Here is a 26,613-nt window from a genome sequence, read left to right as displayed (position 1 = left end):
TTCCACACACCTGTTCTCCAAGGTTGAGCTCTTCAAAGAATGGTTCTGTAATTTTGCAGAAGAAGGTGGATGTGAGTGATGCTGATTGCCTATTGCTTCTGACATCAGCATGATATATATATATGTGCACACAGGAATACCAGCCCTCAGTCCAAGAGGCAAACACATAGTGTAAAATTAAAGTTTATGCAATTAAAGTGCTCTGTTGCCCCAGCACAACAAACCCACTTTTAAAAGAGAGATAGACTTTTCCTAGTTTGGAAAGTGAAAGGGGGGGGGGGAGCCTTGAAAAGCGTGGGAGGGAGGAATGATTAATGAGAAACGGTGTAAACACCCAGCAAGAAAACCGGGGTGCTTATTGTTGTATAACCTCTGTAAACAACTCAAGATGAAGGCCACCAGATGCAGTCTAAGTTCCCTGTAAGCTTTGTGCAAGTAAATCAGGAGGAACGCTTAATAAACAGGTCGTTTGGAGGGACCTATACAGTGGTACCTCGGGTTAAGTACTTAATTCGTTCCGGAGGTCCGTTCTTAACCTGAAACTGTTCTTAACCTGAGTTACCACTTTAGCTAATGGGGCCTCCCACTGCCGCTGCTCTGCCACTGCATGGTTTCTGTTCTCATCCTGAGGTAAAGTTCTTAACCTGAGGTACTATTTCTGGGTTAGCGGAGTCTGTAACCTGAAGCGTATGTAACCTGAAGAACTGTAACCCGAGGTACCGCTGTATATGCTATGGGCCCAAAATTCTGGCTCATCAAACTGATGGATGCTTTGTTAGTATAGACTGCAGACATGCCTATTATTCTTAACAGTGAGTGTAAACACAGGCACAAGTGCTTTCTGAAATTTGTTTTATTTGGCTGTGGGTGTAATGGAGGCTGCCAATGTAGCTGGATCACCACTTGGCAGTTGAACATCTGGATAGCATCTCCTTCCCGATTCAAATGGCACCACGAAACCAGAAATGTGACTCTCCAAAGCTTATTGCCTTTTGTGATAGTCATATAATGCAGTTCAGCTGTTAGGAGAGAGAAAGAGAAAATAAGAGATTCTGCATGAAAAGCGTTCAGGTATCTGTCAGTTTCCTCCCTCTCTCGAATCCCCAGACCCAGGGAGGACTTTAGGGGTGCCACATATGTCCTTTGCTTCTTCCGTAGTTCAAGGCAGGTGTTCAGCAGGTCCAGCTTGAACTCTGACCTAGAGAGGCAGTAATGGGAGAAGCTGCTTCTGTTGAATTTCTGCCAGACAGCTGGGCACAGAGCTTCTGTCGAGAGAAAAAGATAGCAACTCTCCTGTTCCTCTGCTAACTCCTTACGTGTTTGGAGTTATTCCCTCACTAACTCCTTTTAATGTTTTTTTATTAAAATATTATTAAATTTATATAAAGGGATTTGAACCCTAGTTTCCCAAGTCCTAGTTTAGGACAATCGCCATTGTACCACACAGCCTCTCTGCTGTCATTCAGCAGCAACTAGACCTGTACAGTGGTACCTCAGGTTAAGTACTTAATTCGTTCCGGAGGTCCGTTTTTAACCTGAAACTGTTCTTAACCTGAAGCACCACTTTAGCTAATGGGGCCTCCTGCTGCCGCCGTGCGATTTCTGTTCTCATCCTGAAGCAAAGTTCTTAACCTGAAGCACTATATTTCTGGGCCAGTGGAGTCTGTAACCTGAAGCGTATGTAACCTGAAGTGTATGTAACCTGAGGTACCACTGTATTCCCTCACTAACTCCTTTTAATGTTTTTTTTTATGATTATTATATTTATATAAAGGGATTTGAACCCTAGTTTCCCATGTCTTAGTTTAGCACAGTTGCCATTATACCACACAACCTCTGTGCTGTTTGTCATTCAGCAGCAACTAGACCTGTAAATAAACCGCAATTTTAGACCTGCAATTGTATTTCAAATCACACTCCCCAAAAGCCCACTCCCAAGGGCTGGTTCTTAGCATATGTTCATTCAGAAGCAATTCTAATTCAGCAGAGCTCCCACTTCTTCCACTACCAGAAATCGCTCTTTCATTCTTTCCCCCCCTGAATAGTGCAACTGTTATTTTTTAATACTTCTTTTTTAAAGGACAAATTGATCATAAAAGGTCCTATAGGCAGAGTACAAAAAATGACAAGAGCTGATTCAGTACCGTTGTGGCCACAGTGAAGGAAATATCTAGTTAAAGAGTCAGTTAAGGGAGAAGCTGACGATGCTTTATAAGGGCCTTTGCCAACCTAGTGCTTTCCAGATGTTTTGGACTACATTTCCCATCAGCCCCAGGCAAGCAGGTATGGGGCGAAGCATACCTCTAATTAACTCTAATTAACTGCTTAACTCTAATTAATGCATGAAGGGGTTAAAACCATAGAATAAGCTGTCCTGCCAGGTTTAGTTCACCTCGGGAGAGACTAGGTAATCAAGCCTTTGTTCCCTCTGTCTACCTGAGAAGCTCAACGTGTGAGTTGGTCTAACAGCCTATATTTCCACACTTCACCTCGCGGTACATTTAGTGATTTCAAATCTCTGCTGGGGTTCCCCTCACCAAAGAGTGCTTGCCACAAACCTGGATCTTAGCATCCAGGAATTCTCCTTTTTAATACTTACATTTTGTCTCCTGCACCTACACTTTGAGGGCCAGGTAGAAAGGTTTGAAAGATCACCTCCAGCCCTTGGGCCTGAGCATCCCCACTCCTGGCCAGTGCTTTTGGAAGTTGTGCTATCTTATTTCCCTGTCCAAATGGTGATATCAGTTCCAAAGAAAACAGCTAGTTTGGAAGCAGGCCTAGCAAATGATTTCCATTCCCTGTCCCATTGGGATCCATTCTTCTCACTGAGAAACAAGGAGTCCTAGTTCTTGGCTGCAACCTAATCTAATAGGGAAGAACAGAACTGTCCATTCTTCTTCTTTCTCATTTCCCCCCAGTCTTAAATTCAAGTTCTCCACATTTTTGCAGTGATTTGTGAATGATTATTGAATCCATGAAAATTCACCAGCATTTGGTGCATTTTTCTCCTAATATGCGTCTTATGTAATAAGATTAGCTGCAGTTCTCACTCAGGGCCACCAGTATGCAAATGAAGCATCGAGAACTGTCGCTCTCTGATTGGTTAGCTAGTTGGGAGTTGTTACTGTTACAAGTTAAAGGTAAAGGGACCCCTGACCATTAGGTCCAGTCGTGACCGACTCTGGGGTTGTGGCGCTCATCTCGCATTATTGGCCGAGGGAGCCGGCATACAGCTTCCAGGTCATGTGGCCAGCATGACTAAGCCGCTTCTGGCGAACCAGAGCAGCGCACGGAAACACTGTTTACCTTCCCGCCGGAGCGGTAGCTATTTATCTACTTGCATTTTGATGTGCTTTTGAACTGCTAGTTTGGCAGGAGCAGGGACCGAGCAACGGGAGCTCACCCTGTCGCAGAGATTAGAACCGCTGACCTTCTGATCGGTAAGTCCTAGGCTCTGTTGTTTAACCCACAGTGCCACCTGCGTCCCTACTGTTACAAGTTACTTAGTATTATATAAAGCAGAAAGCTAGGCTGCACTGAGTCTGACTCCAGGAGCAGTTCTAACTGCTGTAATAAAGAGCTGTGAATCTATCAGAGCTGTGTCCTTCGTCCATCTTTCTCACTATTTAACAATGCACATGTTTGTGTGAAGTTTTTACATTATATAGAGTTCCCCCTAATAAAATGTATTTTACCTGAGGTAAAGTTCTTAACCTGAGGTACTATTTCCAGGTTAGCGGAGTCTGTAACCTGAAGCGTTTGTAACCTGAGGTACCACTGTAATACATGCATTTCTGCCAACATTTTTTGTTTGGAGAACTGCGTTGCAAAATTCAGGCATGTATGGATCCTTACGGGTAGCTGTGTTTCAGTTTTCTGTGCATTGTTTCGGAAAGCTTGAATTTAAAGGAAAGCCTTTAAATGCAACCTGAGCTGAGTTCCTCCCCTATCCCTACAGTTACAGGAAGGGAACATTGCCCCAAACATTGGAGAACTGCTGCGTGTTATACCTGTTGTAGGTTTATGAGGCGGCAACAGGACGGGATCGTCTGTAGTCTACAGTAAAAGTGTTTGTGTTCCCGTTTTCATCGCTGATCAGGAATTCTGCATAAGGAGAACAGCAGTTTGACCTACAAAAGAAGACACAAGGCCGATAAACCAAAGATGAGAGGAAGGGAAGCTCTGATGGGCGTGTGATTCAGAGGTCATGGCCTCATGATATGCAAAAAACCCCACCCTATATACAGTTCAAGAAGGACACTGACAAACTGGAACGTGTCCAGAGGAGGGCAACCAAAATGGTCAAAGGCCTGGAAACGATGCCTTATGAGGAACGGCTAAGGTAGCTGGGCATGTTTAGTCTGGAGAAGAGGAGGTTAAGGGGTGATATGACAGCCATGTTCAAATATATAAAAGGATGTCACATAGAGGAGGGAGAAAGGTTGTTTTCTGCTGCTCCAGAGAAGTGGACACGGAGCAATGGATCCAAACTACAAGAAAGAAGATTCCACCTAAACATTAGAAGGAGCTTCCTGACAGTAAGAGCTGTTCGACAGTGGAATTTGCTGCCAAGGAGTGTGGTGGAGTCTCCTTCTTTGGAGGTCTTTAAGCAGAGGCTTGACAACCATGTCAGGAGTGCTCTGATGGTGTTTTCTGCTTGGCAGGGGGTTGGACTCGATGGCCCTTGTGGTCTCTTCAAACTCTATGATTCTATGATTCTATCTATGTTAGCATTTGATTGACGTTGGAGTGAGAGTAGAGAAATAAGACTAAGAGCACATATTGATATAGGAATGTATTAGATAAAATGTAATGAAATATACAATAATAAGAGTACATTCATTTGTAAAAAAGGAATATATAACAGGATAGTCAGGAAGTCTAGTGTGTTGGTATGTACATGATTTTTGGGGGGAAGTGTTTTTGTTTTTTCCTTTTGTTCTTTTTTTTTGGTTTCATTTTCTTTCTAGGTATATAAAATTTGTGATATAATTTTTGTATACATGTTGGAAATTATATTAGAGTAAGTCCTGTAATGAAATATGACAACGTTTACCGATGTAATATAAGAATGTTAACAAATAAATAAAATGCAAATTCGAAAGAAGAAGAAGAAATCAAGTAGAGGTAAATAGGAATCAGCCTCCGCTGTGGGGCTCCATGATCAGTGGTCATTTTCTGCACCATGCCGTCAGATTTCTAGAAACCGGATATACATACTGATAGTGACACATGACTTCCTTGCTGCCATCAGTCCCCCGTGGGCTGCAGGATAGACCTGAAGGATTTGCACTGATTTGGACGGTGACAGCGCTGTGATTATCCATTGCAGAGAACCTCATTTTCCAAATGTGACGAGAGCAGGTAGGCTTGTGCTGGAATTTGGCTACACAAGGCATGTAAAGGTCTAGAAGCGCGTAGTTTGGTGGGATCTCATCTGTTTTCTGTTTGGATGGAGCACAGGTTGGTTAGGAAGAAACCAAGAGTAGCGATCTGTAAAGACCACTTTCTGCTAGGACTTGGGTAGCCAACACGGTGCTCTCTCGGTGGACTACAATACACACAACTCCTGACTATTGGCTGATGAGAATTATAGTCTGGAGGGCACCACGTTGGCAACCCTTGAACGGCAGATGGATCAATCAGTATATTGCTTGTCTATGTCAGTTTCACATGTGTTCATAAGTCCCATTTTCACATTAATGTGTGTGTGTGTTTTAAAAAAACAATCTGCATGCAAATTTGTATTTAACCATTATATATATTTAAATACATGCACACACACACACACACACACACACACACACACACACACATATGTTTATATATGCATATGTGTGTGTGTGTGTATGTTTAAATATAAATTTGCCTGCAGATTTTTATTAAAAACACACCCACACGGATTAAAAAGGGCTGATCGTGGAAGAATTGATGCTTTTGAATTATGGTGCTGGAGGAGACTCTTGAGAGTCCCATGGACTGCAAGAAGATCAAACCTCTCCATTCTGAAGGAAATCAGCCCTGAGTGTTCACTGGAAGGACAGATCCTGAAGCTGAGGCTCCAATACTTTGGCCACCTCATGAGAAGAGAAGACTCCCTGGAAAAGACCCTGATGTTGGGAAAGATGGAGGGCACAAGGAGAAGGGGACGAAAGAGAACGAGATGCTTGGACAGTGTTCTCGAAGCTACCAGCATGAGTTTGACCAAATGCGGGAGGCAGTGGAGGTCAGAGGTGCCTGGCGTTCTCTGGTCCATGGGGTCACGAAGAATCGGGCATGACTAAACGACTAAACAACAACATTTCTCAAAATGGGAGGCATTTAGGAATCTAAGAGAATTCTCACAATAATAGAAATGGGAGCGGAAACTGCATTCACTTATTTGTCCCATATCTGGAACAAAAACCAATCCAGCAAATAAGATTGGTATTCACTGCTGCTGTTGCTTTCAGTCCACACAAAAATATGTACTTTCCTTTGCATTTTAAACGAATGGGGGTGGAATAACATGATGACAACATAACTTATGTAACCTGCAAAATTAATTACGCAGATTACGCAAGCTACATAATTTCACCTCAGCAGACTGAGAGACAAATAACATAATTTTGGGCAGTGGAAGATGAATTGCAGTGAGGGGGGAAACAGCAGGGCAGAACAGAAAACCATCTCTTTTTACATTCTTAGGCAGCAGGCAATTCTTCACTGACTATCACGTATTAGTGAATATCAATGTGGAGTGAGAACTCACCGTATCATTTTCAGAAATGACAGTGATGGGCAGTCTCAGGTAGTTTTGAGTTGCTGAGCTTTTAGCTGTGAACGTTGCTGTGCTGAAAGAACATTAGGTAATGATGAACAGAGTGCTTTGGGGGGGTGGTTAAGGGGTGGCGCTGTGGGTTAAACCACAGAGCCTAGGACTTGCTGATCAGAAGGTTGGCCGTTCGAATCTCCAAAACGGGGTGAGACTCATTTGTAAGGACTCTTCCTTGTTTTTCTATGCTTCTTGCTGCTACTGGGGAGGGATAGAATTCCCTGAAGACAGACACCATCAAAGTTGGTCCGTCTTGAGCAGGAGTCAGCAAACTTTTTCAGCAGGGGGCCGGTCCACTGTCCCTCAGACCTTGTGGGGGGCTGGACTATATATTTTTTTTTTTGGGGGGGGAAATGAATGAATTCCTATGCCCCACAAATAACCCAGAGATGCATTTTAAATAAAAGGACACATTCTACTCACGTAAAAACACGCTGATTCCTGGAACGTCCATGGGCCGGATTTAGAAGGCGATTGGGCCAGATCCGGCCCCCGGGCCTCCATGGTCTTGAGACTACTGCTTCCCACCCACAGACCTCCCAAATGTTGGCACCTCGTCCATGGTCCCACTTCAACCTGCCACTCAGACCATTACAGTGACGATGTCCTACCTGGAAGTAAAGCTGCTGTTCTTCAAAGGCGCCGTGAAGGTTGCCCTGAGGACGACGCTCTCTCCCAAATTTAGGAAACTTTCTGTTGGTGTAAAGCTCTCCAGGAAACCAAAGTCATCCCAGACTTTAAAGGAGAAGGCGGCAGCTGTCCCTTCATTCACCACCATGACAGAGACCTCCAGACTTTCGCCAGGTGCCATTGTGCCTGGATAGATAGGAAAACATGGCCAGGCACTGGCAGCTGGGCCTCGGCCCAGTATACTTGAAGGAGTGTCTCCAACCCCATCGTTCAGCCTGGGAGGACGCATTGGTTGTCAAACCATTCTATAGCTATGTGAGGGGGGGAATAGGGGGCACCTAGCACCTCTCAGCACCCGGAAGGAGAGTCTCCACCCCCATTGTTCTGCCTGGACACTGAGGTCCAGCTCCGAGGGCCTTCTGGCGGTTCCCTCCCTCCGAGAAGTGAGGTCGCAGGGAACCAGGCAGAGGGCCTTCTCGGTAGTGGCACCTGCCCTGTGGAACGCCCTGCCATCAGAAGTCAAGGAAATAAACAACCACCTGACATTTAGAAGACATCTGAAGGCAGCCCTGTTCAGGGAAGTTTTTAATGTTTGAAGTTTTATCATGTTTTTAATATTCTGTTGGGGCCCGCCCAGAGTGGCTGGGTGGACTTCTGTCCGGACGCTGAGGTCCAGCTCTGAGGGCCTTCTGGCAGTTCCCTCCCTGCGAGAAGTGAGGTCACAGGGAACCAGGCAGAGGGCCTTCTCGGTAGTGGCACCCACCCTGTGGAACGCCCTTCCATCAGAAGCCAAGGAAATAAACAACTATCTGACTTTTAGAAGACATCTGAAGGCAGCCCTGTTCAGGGAAGTTTTTAATGTGTGACATTTTAATCTTTGTTGGAAGATTTTTAATCTTTGTTGGAAGCCGCCCAGAGTGGCTGGGGAAAGCCAGCCCGATGAGGGGGGTACAAATAATAAATTGGTATTCTTATTATTCTTATTATTATTATCACCACCACCATCATCATCTCACCGTTGGAGGTGGCTGCTACTGATCATGAGAGCTAATGCTTTGCCTCCTTTGTTGGAGGCAGTCTGCCTTTGAATACCATACTCACTGTTTTGGTCCGGCACAGGTAGAATCTGCACGGACTCCGTGCTGATGGGGTAGCTGCTGACTCGCGAAAAGGGCAGATTCTCTGGAGACAGGCCTTCCACACTCAGCAGCGTGGTCTGGAAGGTAGAGGAGAGAAAATTATTGTTAAAGATATTTTAAAGCAGGGCAGGAGAACCTGTGACCCTCCAGAAGTCATTGAACTACAGCTCCCCTCATACCTGACCATTTCTTTTCCTAGTAGTATCATATATATTGGATACAGGTGGTGCTGTGGTCTAAACCACAGAGCCTCTTGGGCTTGCCAATCAGAAGGTCGGCGGTTTGAATCCCCGCAACGGGGTGAGCTCCTGTTGTTCTGTCCCCGCTCCTGCCAACCTAGCAGTTCTAAAGCACGTCAAAGTGCAAGTAGATAAATAGGTACCACTCTGGCGGGAAGGTAAATGGCGTTTCTGTGCGCTGCTCTGGTTCACCAGAAGTGGCTTAGTCATGCTGGCCACATGACCCGGAAAAATTGTCTGCGGACAAACACCGGGTCCCTCAGCCAGTAAAGCGAGATGAGCGTCACAACCCCAGAGTCGTTCATGACTGGACATAACAGTCAGGGGTCCCTTTACCTTTTTATCATATATATGTATGTGTGTGTATAGGACCCCTGAATGGTTAAGTCCAGTCAAAGGTGACTATGAGGTTGAGGCGCTCATCTTGCTTTCAGGCTAAGGGAGCCGGCCTTAGTTTACAGACAGCTTTCTGGGTCATGTGACTAGCATGACTAAACCGCTACTGAGACACTGTGACGGAAACTAGAGCGTACGGAAATGCCGTTTACCTTCCCGCTGCAGCGGTACCTATTTATCTACTTGCACTGGCGTGCTTTTGAACTGCTAGGTTGGCAGGAGCTAGGACAGAGCAACAGGAGTTCACCCCGTCGCAGGAATTTGAACCTCCAACCTTCTGATTGGCAAGCCCAAGAGGCTCAGTGGTTTAGACCACAGCGCCACCCGTGTCCTGACATTTGTCTCCGGGTTAGTTCGGGAAGGTCTTGGTAGTAACATAGTAGGAGTACTGGAAAGCTGCATTTGGTTCTGCACCTGAGGTCCTGCCCTTGCCCAATGGTAGAGCCGGCCCTGCAACTGGTACCATTCTTTAGCAAACGACATGAGGAAAGGGTACTTACCGGAGTGTGCAAGAAAACAGGGGCAATAGCCAGGACATTGCCAAGGGCATCAGAGGTCTGGTTCAAAGTGATGGAGTCTAGGGGGTTCCCCAATCCAGAGATAGGGACCAGGCGCTGGACCTGGGCACCTTTAGCACCACCCACCAGCCTCAGCGAGACAGTATAGTTGGAGCCTGGAACAAAGATGCAGGAAGTTAGAAGAACATCCTTGGAAATCTCCACCTATCACTTCAGTATCTCCACTGAGCTCATCCAGACCAAGGGTCACTGGGAGATATTTGGACTATATGGAACTTGCCAAACTGACTGGGAGACTCCGAGACCAGACAGAAGAGACGGTGGAAGAAGATTGGAAGAAGTTTAAAGAATATTTGACAATATTTAAATCTTAGAATAGCTTTGGAAGTGGACATAGACTGTAGGGTTGGAAGTAGAGGAGAATAGTATTATTTGTCAGTGATAAAACGTGAAGATTTTTATGGTAAAACTAAGTGATAAAAATGGTTAAAAATTATGATATATGAAACTGCTAAAGATGAGGTAAAATGAAAAACAGATAGGGGGGACTTGGGGAAGCTCACCTAACAATGTTTAGAAAAAAATAAGGATAAGACAAGAATTTGTTTGCATTGTTTGTTTTTCTGTTTGTATTGTTGATTTGTGTTATAAAATGAATAAATTTTTTTTTGCGGGGGGGGGGGGGAGATAGTACTGGGAGATAGCACCTCCCATGGGTGCTCCAGGAAGAACATCATGGCAAAAGGAGACACCAACCTGCCCCCCCCGTCCCTTTGAGCCTGAAAACAGGGAACCTCCATAACTGGGGGAGAGGGGATGAGTAGGTTAAACGACAGCTCAATGTAATGCAGATGAACACCCAAAAATGAGTACATGGGACATGACAAACATACTGCAAATGACAAGTGTGCCACAGTTCAAGAAGGACACTGACAAACTGGAACGTGTCCAGAGGAGGGCAACCAAAATGGTCAAAGGCCTGGAAACGATGCCTTATGAGGAACGGCTAAGGGAGCTGGGCATGGTTAGCCTGGAGAAAAGGAGGGTAAGGGGTGATATGATAGCCATGTTCAAATATATAAAAGGATGTCACATAGAGGAGGGAGAAAGGTTGTTTTCTGCTGCTCCAGAGAAGCGGACACGGAGCAATGGTTCCAAACTACAAGAAAGAAGATTCCACCTAAACATTAGGAAGAACTTCCTGACAGTAAGAGCTGTTCGACCGTGGAATTTGCTGCCAAGGAGTGTGGTGGAGTCTCCTTCTTTGGAGGTCTTTAAGCAGAGGCTTGACAACCATATGTCAGGAGTGCTCTGATGGTGTTTCCTGCTTGGCAGGGGGTTGGACTCGATGGCCCTTGTGGTCTCTTCCAACTCTATGATTCTATGATTCTAGCGTCCTTAACAGGCATGCCAACTGCGCCCCCGAAATTCTTAAGGTGGGGGCTGGGCCCCCTCAATATCTAGCAGTAACGTTGTGCATACTTAGGGCTGCCATATTTCAACTTTGAGCCAAAGTTGTTGAGCTTGTTTTGCAAAATATCCCCCCCCCATCCCAAAAATGAAGTTTTTGAGGAAAATCGGGGAGTAAATAAACACTTGCGACCTGGGTTGACATTAGAGTTGCCATATTATTGCCATATTCCAAAAGGTGAAAATCCAGACACAAAAGTTGTTGAGCTTTCATTGGCCAAAGTTCTTGAGTTTTTCAGCTATTTTTAATGAAAATCGCCAGAATCTACCCTATTGATCTGAGCTGCCATACGTCTGGATTTTCCCAGGACATTTCAGCAATTTCCACCCGGTCGCTGTTTACGAGGGCTGAATCGTGGACGTATGGCAGCCCTACGCATGCTACATTGGCATATTGCGTGATGTCGGACCCCTCAATAGTGGAGGAAGCCAAAGTCTTTGGCCCTTACTATCTGTACAACTTATTAGGTGCTTTGTAAGCCTTAAACAGGGATGCAGGTGGTGCTGTGGGTTAAACCACAGAGCCTAGGGCTTGGCCATCAGAAGGTCAGCGGTTCGAATCCCCACGACGGGGTGAGCTCCCGTTGCTCGGTCCCTGCTCCTGCCAACCTAGCAGTTCTAAAACACATCAAAGTGCAAGTAGATAAATAGGTACCACTCCAGCGGGAAGGTAAATGGCGTTTCCGTGCGCTGTTCTGGTTCGCCAGAAGCAGCTTAGTCATGCTGGCCACATGACCTGGAAGCTGTATGCCGGCTTCCTCAGCCAATAAAGGGAGATGAGCACCGCAACCCCAGAGTCGGCCACAACTGGACCTGATGGTCAGGGGTCCCTTTACCCTTTTTAAGCCTTAAACAACAACATCAGATAATCCTGGCCTCTTTATGGCTGCTTCAAATCCCCCCAAACTTACCTTTCACAGGTTTTCCCTGGACTGGAAGCACATACTCCTTCTGCTTCTGCATAATCTGGTAGGATATGTCTAGCAAGCTCTTGCCTCCGACTTCCACCTCATAGGAGCCACTGGGAGACACAGTCATGGTCCACAAGCCCCTCTCAGGGATGGAGGACACCTTCACAATCTTGTGGCTGGCTGTGTTGATCACTGTGTGAGTGGACGGCGAGACACCTGCCCCAGGATGACACCAAGACAGACAAGGTTGCAGGAGGGGCAGAGCAGGGGTGGGGAATGTCAGGCCTGGTGGACAAATGCAGTCCTTTGTCTGCCCCTCTCCACGGTCAATCGCCTCTCTTCTGGCCACACTCTTTACTGCCCCTGCTTCACACCCTCAATAAATGCAAGTTCTCCAAGCCCTGTTGAAGACTATGTAGCGTGTTTTTCGCTCTATAACACACACCAGACCACAAGACGCACCTAGTTTTTGGAGGAGGAAAACAAGAAAACAAATATTCTGAATCTCAGAAGCCAGAACAGCAAGAGGGATTGCTGCGCAGCAAAAGCAGCAATCCCTCTTGCTGTTCTGGCTTCTGGGATAGCTGTGCAGCCTGCATTCGCTCCATAAGACGCACAGACATTTCCCCTTACTTTTTAGGAGGGAAAAAGTGAGTCTTATAGAGCAAAAAATACGGTATATTTGACTGGGAAAAATACGGTATATTTGACTGGGAAGCCCACATTCTCTATGAGGGCTGGTGAATGTGCACCACAGCTGGTTGTTATGCTCAACATACCTTCCCCTTAACATACATTTGTTGTATTATGCTTTGGGGGGGTCCCCCCATGAAATCAGGAAAATATGAATTAGTTAATAATAAAATAATAAAAATTAATTGATTAATAATAAAGAAAACCCTGTTCTCTTCCTCTCTCTCATCTTTCTTTTTTTTAAAACAAAATGATAATAATTTTTTTTTCCAGGTTTCCCTTAAATCCAAAGAGCCAGTTTGATTTAAAGATCCCAATTATGATTCAGGTGGCTAGAGTGGCTAGAGCAGGCACCCTCAAACTCGGCCCTCCAGGTGTTTTGGGACTACAACTCCCATCATCCCTAACTAACAGGACCAGTGGTCAGGGATGGTGGGAATTGTAGTCCCAAAACAACAGGTGGGCAGAGTTTGGGGATGCCTGGGCTAGAGTGTCAGACTTGCACTGGAGGCACCCAGGTTCAAATTCCCTATTGTGCACCTAGGTATTCCCTTTCTTGATGTCCAGGGCAAGCATCACAGGTTGTTGCTGGGGGCTGGAGCAGCTGCTGTCTGGTGGGACCACCGCCAGCCCCCAGAGTGGCTGGGGTAAATCCAGTCAGATGGGCGGGGTGTAAATAATAAAATTATTATTATGGAATAAGACGTCCCTATTTTCATCAGAGATATGTTGGAGGGTATGCCTTCCTTGAATATCCCCACCCCCTTGCTTAAATGTTCTTGAACTCTGATCATGCCCCACATTTCCCTGGTCGGTTGATAGAGATGTAGGCCTGTGAATGTGTGTAGAAGCTCTCTTAACCGCACAAAGGTAACATTTACTGCCAACGCTCTCCTCTCGCTTTGCCTGTCGCTGACGTGGGGTCCCTGGATGGTAGCCCAAAAGCCCAAAACACAGCCCTCAGGCCAAAAAGTGTTCACCATTATTTGTGTGGAGGATGAGATGGTAAACCACACAAGAGTCTCCACAATTTTCATTTCCCCCACCATACTTTTACAGGAAAGCTCTCTGCTTCATTCTTTGAACAAGCTGTACCTGAAGGTTGCCTCACGGTAATGGTGAAATCCAAAGAGTGTAAGCTCTTGACGGAGACAGTGATTTCTGTGAGGGTCTCATCCACAGGGAAAGAGAGCTGAGATCCATCCAATTGCTTATGGGCCACCGTAACCGGGGCGGCATTCAGAGACAGCTCCATAATGCCCAAGACCTGGTCGAGTTCGCCTTTGGTGGTCATCACATAGAAGCCTCCAGAATAAGCAGCTAGTTCTTCATAGATGTTAGCATAACTTCTCCCAGAAGCCTCTTCGGCAGCACCTGTGGAGAGAAAGGATGGGTTTTTGTCTCAAAACCTGGCCTCCTCCTCTTCTGTGTTCACAGGAGGAAAGGCAAACCACAGTGGGTGTTTTGGCAGCAGTTGCTTATAAGGTTCGCCTGTCTAATGCCAGTGTAATGGAAGAAGCAAAGATCACCAGTGTAGAAGCAATGATTCTTCAACATCAACTTCGCTGGACTGGTCATGTTGTGCAGATGCTTGATGATCGTGTTCCAAAGCAACTACTCTATTCCAAACTTAAAAATGGAAAGTGTAATGCTGGTGGTCAACAAAAGAGGTTTAAAGATTCTCTTGAGGCAAATCTTAAAAATTGTAGTATAAACACCGAAAACTGGGAAACACTGACCTGTGAGCGCTCCAATTGGAGAACAGTCTTTACCAAAGGTGTCATGGGCTTCGAAGACACTCAAACTCAGGACGAGAAATGTGCTAAGAGGAAGGCACGTTTGGCAAACCCTCACTGTCATCAACTCCCACCTGGAAACCACTGTGGATCCAGAATTGGCCTCCACAGTCACTTATGGACTCCTTGTTAAAACTGTGTTTATGGAAGACCATCATACCTGGCTACGAATGATCACCAGAGAAGAATTATATTGGCATAAGTCGGGAGCTGGGCCTGCTGATTTCTCAAGGATCCCACCCTTCTATTTGTGGAACACTCTCCCACCAATGAAAATGCCCTCTTTCTCATTGCTTGCCAAGAGCTATACATACTTCTGCGTTTCCGGCTAGAGCAATACCCTGTGAGAAGATAATTCACTTCAGACCCGGATGAATCAATTAGGACCTGGACTTCATCTTTCAGGTGCTCATCTTTGGCTCCAGCATCAGTAAAGGTGTAGATCTTGGACCTTTGTGCAAGGAAGAGAACAAATCAGGAAGCTAACTAGAGTTTTCCATTTTGACCGAACCGATGGTTAATGCCTTCTGAAGAAGTCAGGATATCAAACCCTAGTTCAAAGTAGGTGTAATACCAAGGCATGTTCCAAAGCGAATAGAGAGAGCGGTTTTTCTACCCGTCGGAGGGGTCCCACCCTGATACCAGAACAAGAGGCCATCAAACAAAGCTGAACGTTGGGGCATGAAGGACTTCTTCATGCTGTGCATAGCTAAACCATGGAATTCTCTACAACAAAGAGGTAGTGTTCAAAGGAGATTAGAGAAATTCCTGAGGCTATTGGAGGCTGATAGCAGTGATTCAGGATCAGAGGAAGGGCTAATGCGCCCATGTCTTGTGTCTGGACTTCCCATAGTCCAGCAGTGAGATGCTGGACTAGATCGGCTCCTGGTCTGATCCAGTAGACCTTATGTTCCAGTAGACCTTATGTTCTAGAGGTTAATGGGAAATTAACTGGTTCATTTTCTGGTTCACATAAAGGGGTTGTGCGCATGTTAATGAGGCTCCTTCCCACCGCAGCTTATTTAACGCAGGTATGATTGTTGGAACATGGCCACTCAATACATACTTGGGCACCATTGTTGTTGGGGGCAGCTGGGGGAGGACTGGAGTTTTGAAGGCTTAACTGGTGGTGGTGGGGATTTGAAAGAATAGAGGTGACCACAAGGAGATGACCTGGGAAGAAGTTCCAGATCGCAAGGGAGAATGAGTGGAGTGACTTCTAGGTACTCAAGCAAAGGTACTAGGAATGGAGGAATGAAGGTAACGGGAATATTTATGTTAGGAATAAGGCGGGAAAAGCCAGGTCTATTACCTTGGCAAGCTGTGTTCCAAAGCCAACTTCAGGCCACTCAAAGACATCTCTGGGCAGTCACCGCCACCCGTAGGTCTGAGGTTAGAGATCAAGGTCTTGAGCTCATCCACATTCTGAGTCACCTGGACTGGGCCAACATCTGCAGGGATAGATATGAGAGGGACTGAGCATCTGCAATGGAGAGCTGGCAGGCAGAGACATACCTTAAGCTGGGTCACGTAGGGTATGTCATTTTTTGGGGTGAAACTTACTTTCGGCAAATTTCTTCAGCGAGGGGTCTTAAAATACGGGGTTTTTGTGTGTGTGTGAGAAGAATTCAAACCTGATATTATTTTTGTGATTAGTCAATGTTTAGCTTGGTCAATTTACCGTATTTTTCGCTCTATAGGACGCACTTTCTGCCCTCCAAAAATTAAGGGGAAATGTGTGTGCGTCCTATGGAGCGAATGCAGGCTCCTTGGCTTCAGGAATAGCTGCCTGAAGCCTCCGGAGCGCAGCGGGAACTCATGCTGCACTCCGAAGGGTTCGGGTTCCTTTTGCTGAAGCCAGGAGAGCAAGACTCTCCTGGCTTCAGCAGAGAGGGAGAGCTGCGCAGCACCCCTTCAGCCAAACAGGAGGAGAAATGGAAGGGGCTCCGTTTCTCCTGCCGCTTCGCTGAAGGGGTGCTGAGCAGAGAGGGGGAGAATCTTTTTTTCTTGTTCTCCCCCTCTAAAACAAGGTGCGTCCTATAGAGCGAAAAATATGGTACATCTAGTGAAGAAGGACATAAAATGCTTTGGGGAAACCACAGAATTCTAACGTTACCTTCTGAAAATGTCAGGTAATGCTACATAACAACAATAACAACAACAACAAACAAACAATATAAATACATAATATATAACTGCAAGTACTTGACAGTCATTTTTACTATTCCTATGCAATTTTACATTTATTTTACATACCAAGCGGAACGGAATTACGGCAACGACCATTTTGTGTGCAATCAAGGCATGCGTGACCATTTATGGTCCTGGAGTGGGGCAGGGAGAGGGCAGAATGGGGTGGGGTGGGCTTACGCTGCACCGATGTGCATGATGATCCAGAACGTAACCCCCACACAAATGGGGGAGTTACCTGTATATTAATTTAACCAAAATATCATTTGAAGTCACTTAACAAAAGAACAGGTGAGCAGCAATGTTATTTGGATTCTCCGAAAAAAAGCAGAGCGAAGGAAGGCAGGCAATTTCAGACTAAGCAGACGTAGCGTGGGAAGAACCAGCTCTGCCTTTTTGCCCTCTCACCTGGATCGTTGAAAGGCACAAGAATGTAGTTAAGGGGTTTATCCGGGGAGCTGGAAAATTCCTGGAGGAGGTTGATGCAGGTGGTTATGACATGGTGGATATCCTCCGACATGCTGCCAGTCGTGTCTATTACAAAGGTGAGCGAATAGCCTTCCAAGTTGAAAAACCTCTTAAAGGTATCACTGCCCACCTGGTCCAGCAGGCCGTACCCTGAAAAACAACAACAATGGAGTAAAAACAGATTATGCTTATCCACTTTTCCTTAGGACCTCCCTATTTTCATTGGACAATACCTTGTCTCAGACTGGCATGGTGGATGGTGACATGGTCTTTATGGGCAAAAGAACAAAATCGATAGGTCCAGGGTGAGGAATCGGTCCATGGGCCTATTTGTTTGTTTATCTATTTCCCACCCTTCACTGTAAGGTCTCAGGGCAAGTCACAACAGTTTAAAACGCTACGCGAAGAAACAGTTTAAAACAATTACAGGAACAAGGTGGTGTCTAATGATCCATGTCTATATCATGTGTCACAAGCGTGCCTTCAGAGCACAAAAAACACCATACGATGAAGGTGTGTGATGTACCTCTGTGGGGAGGGAGTCCCATAATTTAGTGACAGCCACAGTCAAAACAAATCACAAGAGCTAAAACCACCACAAGAGTTGCAACTATATCAAGGTCATAAAAGGCCTGGAAGAAGAAAAAGGTCTTATTTATCCCTGTGCTGAAAGGTCAATGAACCATACCATCTCCTACAAAGAAGTCCCTTGTGGCTTGTATGGCCAGCTCAGCTGCTTGTTGATGCAACTGATAGTGCGGGGAGAGCCGGGGGTCAGTTGTCTCCTTGTTGATCCCCCCTGTGGTAGGGAACATTTCGGCCGGGTCATTTCTTCCGCCATGTCCACATTTGCCTACAGAGAGAATATAGGAAAGAGAATGGAGGAAGCATAAGTGAGAGCCAGTGTGGTGTAGTGGTTAAGAGCGGTAGATTCGTAATCTGGGGAACCGGGTTCGCTTCCCCGCTCCTCCACATGCAGCTGCTGGGTGACCTTGGGCAGTCCCACTTCTCTGAAGTCTCTCAGCCCCACTCTCCTCACAGAGTGTTTGTTGTGGGGGAGGAAGGGAAAGGAGAATGTTAGCCGCTTTGAGACTCCTTCGAGTAGTGATAAAGCGGGATATCAAATCCAAACTCTTCTTCTTCATAAGAGCCAGTGCAGCGTAATAGTTAGAGTGTTGGACTGGGACCTGCGAGAGCAGGGTTCGGATCCTTACTCAGTCATGAAACTCACTGGGTGACCTTGGACCAGCCACTGTCTCTCAGCCTGGTCTACCTCACAGGGTAGACCTGTGAGAATGAAATGGGGAGGAGGAGAACCAGGTACACTGTCTTAAGATCCTTGGAAAATAAAGGTGATATATAAATGTAAAGAAGGAGGAGGAGGAGGAGGAGGAGGAGGAGGAGAAGAAGAAGAAGAAGAAGAAGAAGAAGAAGAAGAAGAAGAAGAAGAAGAAGAAGAAGAAGAAGAAGAAGAAGAATTGCTAGGCTGGATCATTTAAGTTAACAGATTGAGGTTGAATCCTGACAAGACAGAAGTACTGTTTTGGGGGGACAGGGGGTGGGCTCCCTGGTCCTGAATGGGTTAACTGTGCCCCTGAAGGACCAGGTGCATAGTCTGGGAGTCATTCTGGACTCACTGCTGTCCATGGAGACGCAGGTCAATTCTGTGTCCAGGGCAGCTGTCTACCAGCTCCATCTGGTACGCAGGCTGAGATTCTACCTGTCCGCAGATTTTCTTGCCAGAGTGGTGCATGCTCTAGTTATCTCTTGCTTGGACTACTGCAATGTGCTCTACGTGGGGCTACCTTTGAAGGTGACACGGAAACTACAACTGGGGGCAGCCCCCAAGACCATATAACACCAGTCTTGAAAGAACTACACTGGCTCCCAGTACGTTTCCGAGCACAATTCAAAGCATTGGTGCTGACCTTTAAAGCCCTAAACGGCCTCAGTCTGGTATACCTGAAGGAGCGTTTCCACCTCCATCGTTCTGCCCGGACACTGAGGTCCAGCACCAAGGGCCTTCTGGCGGTTCCCTCACTGCGAGAAGCCAAGTTATAGGGAACCAGGCAGAGGGCCTTCTCGGTAGTGGCACCCGCACTGTGGAACGCCCTCCCATCAGACGTAAAAGAGAAAAATAACTACCAAACTTTTAGAAGACATCTGAAGGCAGCCCTGTTTAGGGAAGCTTTTGATGTTTAATAGGTTATTGTATTGTAGTGTCTTGTTGGAAGCCACCGAGAGTGGCTGGGGAAACCCAGCCAGATGGGCGGGGTATAAATTATTATTATTATTATTATTAGTTAGGGAAACACAGTAGTGAGGGTCATCAGCTTCAGTTATGGGAACGAGGTGGACATTTTAGTCTTCACATCAGTGGTGGGGAATCCGTGGCTCTCCAGAAGTTGTTGCTGGACATAAGCCTTGACCACTGGCCATGCTGACTGGGCGGCAAGCAAACTCCTTTAGCCAGGGAGTCACCACCAAGAAGTCCTTGTCTCTTAGTCAGCATGTAGGAGATAGGTGCAGACATGCAATGAACTCACAAGTCGCCTTTCTTGTGTCCACCTGTCCTCCATACATTTTTCAATGGCATGAAAAGAAAATCGCTGGTCTTACCTTTTGGTTTACGCCTGCATGATGCTGACAACTTGTACCCGCTTGTGAGCAGGTCGTTCACTAGGATGTTTCCATCGCACACAAACTGATTGCTGTTAAACAGAGAACGTGGAAGTTGGTAAATGCACTGCTTAGAAATAAATTTACCATTTGAAGGGTGCTCCCCACTTACACAATTTTCACTTATGAGCCAAGGGCACTCTGAGGTGCTATGGAGCAAGACAAATCAGTGGCACTCCTCTGTTGTTTTCTGCCTGCACAGCCACAATAGAACAACAGCCGTTTCTCCCTCTCAACCATCACCTATGGGTGCCCATGGGTTCTTACCTTGCATCTTTGCTGCAGTCGCGACAGGTTTCTTTAGAAGCGGGAGCAACAGGGAAAGCAGGACTGGCAGGGTTTACTGTAGGGCAAACATAATGGGAGAAAAAAAAATCTATTTTAGTCTGTGTACATACCATATGGGGACGCGGGTGGCGCTGTGGGTTAAACCACAGAGTCTAGGACTTGCTGATCAGAAGGTCGGCGGTTCGAATTCCCGCGACGGGGTGAGCTCCCGTTGCTCGGTCCCTGCTCCTGCCAACCTAGCAGTTCGAAAGAACATCAAAGTGCAAGTAGATAAATAGGTACCGCTCCAGCGGGAAGGTAAATGGCATTTCCGTGCGCTGCTCTGGTTCCCCAGAAGCGGCTTAGTCATGCTGGCCACATGACCCGGAAGCTGTATGCTGGCTCCCTCGGCCAATAAAGCGAGATGAGCGCCGCAACCCCAGAGTCAGTCACGACTGGACCTAATGGTCAGGGGTCCCTTTACATACCATACATTCAAAGCACATGTGTGTCCCCCCCCAAAAAAAGAATATTGGGAACTGTAGTTTGCCAAGGGTGCTGGGAGTTGTAGCTCTGTGGTGAGTAAATTACAGTTCTCAGGATTCTTTGGAGAGGGGGAATGTGCTTTAAATATATGGCGGGTACACAGCTTTAGACTCAGTTGAATTCCATGTAAACCTGACAATCGGCAGCTAAGGCAGGTTTATGATGATTCTGTATGGTGATCTGAGAGCATGAGTGGAAAGAAGGGATGTCCATTTTAAAAACCAGGTAGATAAAAAAAATGCAAAAGGTGATTTGGATCAGTCTTGCAGATCCCCACCGACTCTCTTGAATGTATTTGCCTAGTTTTGCATATGATCAAGCTCACTCATCCGGTTAGGGACAAATAAAGTCATGAAAGAATGCAAAAAATGAGGAATTCTAACATAATTGCAATAAATTCTTTACAGTATTTTAAAACAAATGATCTATATAATAAAAAATACACATTTGGAGATATTTATATTAGGATGCAATGAAACCTCTCAAATGAGTTGATATTGGATTTCTTATACCGATTATGCTTAGCATTGTTTGGGGACCTGGAATGCAAATGGATGAACCATGGCATGCTTCTATATTTCTTTGAAGTAATACAGTCATACCTTGGTTGTCAAATGCCTTGGTATGCGTACGTTTCGCCTCCCGAACGATCAAAACCCGGAAGTGAGTGTTTTGGTTTTTGAACGCTTTGTTGGAAGCCAAATGTCTGACGGGGCTTCTGCAGCTTCTGATTGGTTGCAGGAGCTTCCTCCAGCCAATCGGAAGCCGTGCTTTGGTTTCCAAACGTTTTGGAAGTCGAACAGACTTCTGGAACGGCTTCCAAGGTACCGCTGTACTTCTTATGTTTAACTTTGAAAACAAGAGAGAGTTTTGCAGATCCATTTTGACTTACAGAGGTGTTCGTAAGTTCCACCTTTCCTCAGCTCAGGCCAGTTGGTGTTACTGTAGAATTGTTGAAGGATGTGCAGAGCTTGTCCAGCACTTTGTCGAGCCGATTCCAAATCCGATGAACTCACAGGTTCCTTTAAGCTACTTAGCATGGAGTCCCTCAGGTTTCGCATCTGCGTTATACCTGGGAATAGATAACACAGGGGAACTTTTTATATCCCTGTTCCTCCTCTGAATTCCTCCTCCTCTGAACTCTTAACTTCTAAACTGGAGAAATGTCAAATCTCAAGCCTAACTGGAAGCCAGGGATTCTTCAGGTATGGTTAGATTCCAGCTCCCATGGCACTGTGGTCTAAACCACTGCGCCTCTTGGGCTTGCTGATGAGAAGGTCGGCGGTTCGAATCCCCGCGATGGGGTGAGCTCCCGTTGCTCTTTCCCAGCTCCTGCCTAGGTAGCAGTTCGAAAGCGCACCAGTGCAAGTAGATAAATAGGTACTGCTCCGGCGGGAAGGTAAACGGCATTTCCGTGCGCTCTGGCTTCCATCACGGTGTCCCGTTGCACCAGAAGCGCTTTAGTCATACTGGCCATATGACCCAGAAAGCTGTCTGCGGACAAACCTTGGCTCCCTTGGCCTGAAAGTTAGATGAGTGCCGCAACCCCATAGTTGCATTTGACTGGATTTAAGTGTGCAGGGGTCAGCCAGAGTGGCTGGTGAAACCCGGCAGATGGGCGGGGAATAATAATAATAATAATAATAATAATAATAATAATAATAATATACAGATAAATGAAGCATGAGCTCTAAAAATATGGACTGTTGTAGATAATGTGGCTAATTTAGAATGTTTTATCATTTTACTGTTGTTAGCCGCTGTGATCCCAGCTTCGGCTGGGGAGGGCGGGATATAAATAAAATTTATTATTATTACTATTTTTTATTAAGTATCTTTCACCTATGCTAGCAAGTAGTTCAGTGTTTCTCTTAAAGCAACAACAGTTCCCCACATCACCCCAAACGCAGCTCCACCCCCCTCTCCCCCAAGGCACTTACTTGGGGCAATCTTTTCACAGTGGAAGAAGTAGTTACTGTTTTCAGCGTAGTTGACCTCCACTTGATTATTTGCAGAGATGAGTTCCTGTATGGCTTTGACTAATCGATTGGGAGAGATGTCAGCTGTGCGAGATAAAAAGGGGACAGGTGTCAAAAAAGCTTATTTACCGATATGTATGCTACTACTGCCCACCTAGCAGTTTGAAAGCACGTCAAAGTGCAAGTAGATAAATAGGTACCGCTCCGGCGGGAAGGTAAACGGCGTTTCCGTGCGCTGCTCTGGTTCACCAGAAGCGGCTTAGTCATGCTGGCCACATGATCTGGAAGCTGTACGCCGGCTCCCTTGGCCAATAAAGCGAGATGAGCGCCGCAACCCCAGAGTCGGCCACGACTGGACCTAATGGTCAGGGGTCCCTTTACCCTTTTTATGCTACAACTGCAGCCCGTGTTTTGTTAGCCCCAAAATGGAAAACGAGCGAGGTCCCAATTGAAGAAGAATGGCTTCCTAAGTTGACGGAATATGCACAACTTGCAGACTTAACATAGAGAAGAAGAGAAGAAGAACATACGTTTAATGAATATTGGAAAACGTTTATTGAATATATGGGAAATAGTTGTGTACACAGCTGAAAACGCTGGCAGCATGAAGATAAATTCAACAGTGTAAACACGTTTTGATGGATGCAATAACAGAATACCGAATGGTGTAGTTTTTGTAAAATATGCAGAGATTTATGATATGCAAAACGAACCATGGGACGAAAAGAAGGGAAGCCACTGATATCTTAAGGATGTAAAACGAGTATTTTAGATTGCAAAATGGAAAATTAATAAACAATTATATATAAAGAAAAAGAAAACGGGGACAGATGGCATGACTACTTTTTGAACCCTGAAATCCATACGTAAAAATGGAAGTTCTTTTAAAAAATAGCCCCAGCACCGACTTATGCAAAAGTTGGGGTGGGCAAGCTGTGTGCCTTCCAGGCACTCGTGAACCACAGCCTAATTTCATTTGGGTGGTAAGGAGCCGGGGGGGGGGGGGGGACAAGTGAAAAGAGGCAAGAAGAGTGACTGATGATTGAAGAATGGAGGATGAAGTTAATGGACTATGTAGAATTAGATAAACTAACAGGTAGGATTCGAAACCGGCGAGAGCAGAAATTCACGGAAGACTGAAGTACATTTAGGGACTATTTGTAAAGTAATTGTGAAGAACAGACGACGTTTGTAGGGTTGCAAGAAGTTTTGTGAGGAGTATTATTAGACATGTTGTAAAAATGGACATGGGGGAAGACGATTTGTTAAGAGATGTAAAGGTAATATAAAGTGAAGAAATGCCTAAGAAGTGGTTAAAACGGTGGATCTTCAGAGGTGCTGATGGAAGCCTAAAAAGATTGTATAAGTGGTAAGTTTTGTGGTACATTTTATAATTTATATGTTAAAATTAATAAAAAAAATTATAAAAAAAGAAAAGAAGCAGTGGAGATATAGAAAAGGAATAGGCTGCGCAGAAGCAATCCTCTGCGAGGGCTGTAAGATCTGGTCTTCACACTCCTGTTTTCCAAGCCTACCTTTGAAAAAGGCCCTGAACAGTTCAGTCGCTGTCAGCGATTTCATGTTTTCCAGCTCTCCCGGGGCCATGGGAGATCTTCCGGTCAGTGGGTTCGTCTCCATGTAATGGGCAACAGCCCGCAGGACCCCTTCTTCTGTGATGTCTGCATCTGTGAAGACTGTCGAATCGATGCCCCCCGATTCGTGGTTGGGGAGGAACCCGCTCACGGTGCCCAGGCAGAGGAGCGCAGTGATGCCCACGGAAAGCAACATGCTTTGCAGCAGTGGCAGAAAAGAGATTCTGTGCCTTCCTCTGCTCTGCCAGTTAAATAACTTGAGCCTGAAGAGGGGAAATCCCTCACCTGTTCAATCCATTTCCTCCTACATGTACAGCAGCCAGGTAAAGGATTCCAGGAAAAACCTCTCTCCCAAACCATTACTGCTTGGCCACAAAGCACCACAACCTCCCAGCTGAAAGGGGGATACTTTACAAATAGTGATGGGTGAGTCTGACGGTTTTGGTATCTCTCAGTTTTTCCTTTCCCCCCAGTCTTCAGTTCAGATCTCTGCCTTTCCACATCACTTTGCAAATACGTGTTGTTGTTGTTTTAAAAAAGTCCTAATAATAATAATACAGTCATACCTCAGGTTACAAATGCTTCAGGTTGCGTTTTTTTCGGGGTACAGACCTGCTGAAACTCGGAAGTACCGGAAGCATAGCAGTCAATGTTTCGCTTTTTTAAATGGAAATTCCCTTATTCTGAATAGGATTCCTCGCAAGAAAAGGGAAAAGTTGACAGCTATGACTGGAACAGGTTACTTCTGGGTTTTGGGGTCACAAATGCTCAGAAACACTAAATCGCACTTTGTGCATGTGCAGAAGCGCCAAATCACAACCTGCACGTGCGCAGATGCACCACTGCGGGTTGTGAACGCTGCGGATTGCGAACATGCATCCCGCACGGATCATATTCGCAACTCGAGCGCCCACTGTAATAATGATAATAATGATAATAATGATAATAATGATAATGGTAATAATAAATTTATTATTTATACTGCGCCCATCTGGCTGGGTTTCCCCAGCAGCTCTGGAAGGCTCCCAACAGAATATTAAAAACATCAAACATCAAACGTTAAAAACTTCCCTAAACAGGGCTGCTTTCAGATGTCTTCTAAAAGTCAGATAGTTGTTTATTTCCTTGACATCTGGTGGGAGGGTGTTCCACAGGGCAGGCACCACTACCAAGAAGGCCCTCTGCCTGGTTCCCTGTAACTTCACTTCTTCCAGTGAGTGAACTGCCAGAAGGCCCTCGGCGCTGGACCTCAGTGTCCGGGCTGGATGATGGAGGTGGAGACGCTCCTTCAGGTATACTGGACTGAGGCCATTTAGGGCTTTAAAGGTCAGCACCAACACTTTGAACTGTGCTTGGAAATGTATCAGAAGCCAGTGTATCGTAGATCCTTTCAGGAAATTCATAAATATTCGGGAAGCCTGGCTAGATGGGCAGGGTATAAGTAATAAACTATTATTATAAATGATTATTATTCTCTGTATTTCCCCGTATCCCACTGCTTTCCCCTGGAGGAAATTGTTCTTTGGCACTCAAGTGGAGCAAAAGGCAGTTTGGGTTTTCATCAGAGGGATGTTTGCTTCACATTTGCACTCAGGGGCAGGTTTCCCCTTTGAAAGGGATGGGTCAAGTGGAAAACTGCTTGGACCCCTGCTTTCTAGGTACGGGGCAAGCAGAGGTGTGGACGGGCATAAGTGCACATTTTGAAGGAGGTGGAGGCATGAAGAGGGTGGAGCAATGGCAGTTGAGACAGCACAGTCTCCGATTGCTCGGGAAGGACCTGGGAGAGGAGGAGGTGGCTTAGGCAGCAGTAGGAAGGTGGGGGGGGGCGACCTTTAGTCTCCACAACTGCCTCCCAGGGGCAAGAACTACTGAAAAGAGTTACTGTACTCACAAGACCTGCCACTCCTGAGCAGACCTTGCTTCTTCTAAGAAAGACTTATTTATGGCTGACCTGCTCCTGCCCCTTACATAATGCCCCCAGGGAGAAAACACGTCATCAGAACCCAATACTAAGAATCTGTCTAGAATGTATAACTTGCTGCTGAAATGGAATACACAGGAAGAAACGGTTAAATCAGCTATGATTAAATGGGCACAGGATATTGGTTATGACATTATGTTTGCTGACTGGGAGCAGTTATGGACCACTGGTATAAAATTTACGGCATGTAATGCCTTAAAAGAGAACATAATGAAAATGATCTATAGGTGGTACATGACACCAGTCAAGCTTGCAAAAATCTATCACTTGCCCAATAACAAATGCTGGAAATGTAATGAGTCTGA

The 26,613-nt window shown here is 45.8% G+C and overlaps 2 protein-coding genes across 2 annotated transcripts in view; both read right to left on the bottom strand.

Annotated features, from left to right (window-relative positions):
• Positions 1-26,613, bottom strand: part of LOC310837988 (E3 ubiquitin-protein ligase TRIM11-like) — a 1,016,249-nt gene that overhangs the window by 395,740 nt on the left and 593,896 nt on the right. The window lies entirely within an intron of this gene.
• LOC310837247 (von Willebrand factor A domain-containing protein 7-like) lies at positions 836-24,855 on the bottom strand. The gene is made up of 18 exons (XM_083723465.1): positions 24,271-24,855; positions 22,697-22,819; positions 21,649-21,828; positions 20,211-20,286; positions 19,884-19,975; positions 17,953-18,117; positions 17,205-17,414; positions 15,919-16,057; positions 14,921-15,057; positions 13,906-14,184; positions 12,118-12,333; positions 9,719-9,891; positions 8,546-8,660; positions 7,426-7,630; positions 6,752-6,833; positions 5,221-5,444; positions 4,011-4,130; positions 836-1,019 (listed from the first exon to the last, which is right to left on the bottom strand). The coding sequence occupies exons 1-17, from the start codon at positions 24,521-24,523 to the stop codon at positions 4,022-4,024; spliced, it is 2,778 nt and encodes a 925-aa protein (XP_083579591.1). The 5' UTR covers positions 24,524-24,855; the 3' UTR covers positions 836-1,019; positions 4,011-4,021.

Source organism: Podarcis gaigeae (genome assembly GCF_964106915.1).
Source record: "Podarcis gaigeae genome assembly, chromosome: 2".
Taxonomy (NCBI): domain Eukaryota; kingdom Metazoa; phylum Chordata; class Lepidosauria; order Squamata; family Lacertidae; genus Podarcis; species Podarcis gaigeae.
Note: the sequence above shows the minus strand (reverse complement) of the source record. Positions and strands in the feature narration are given on the sequence as shown.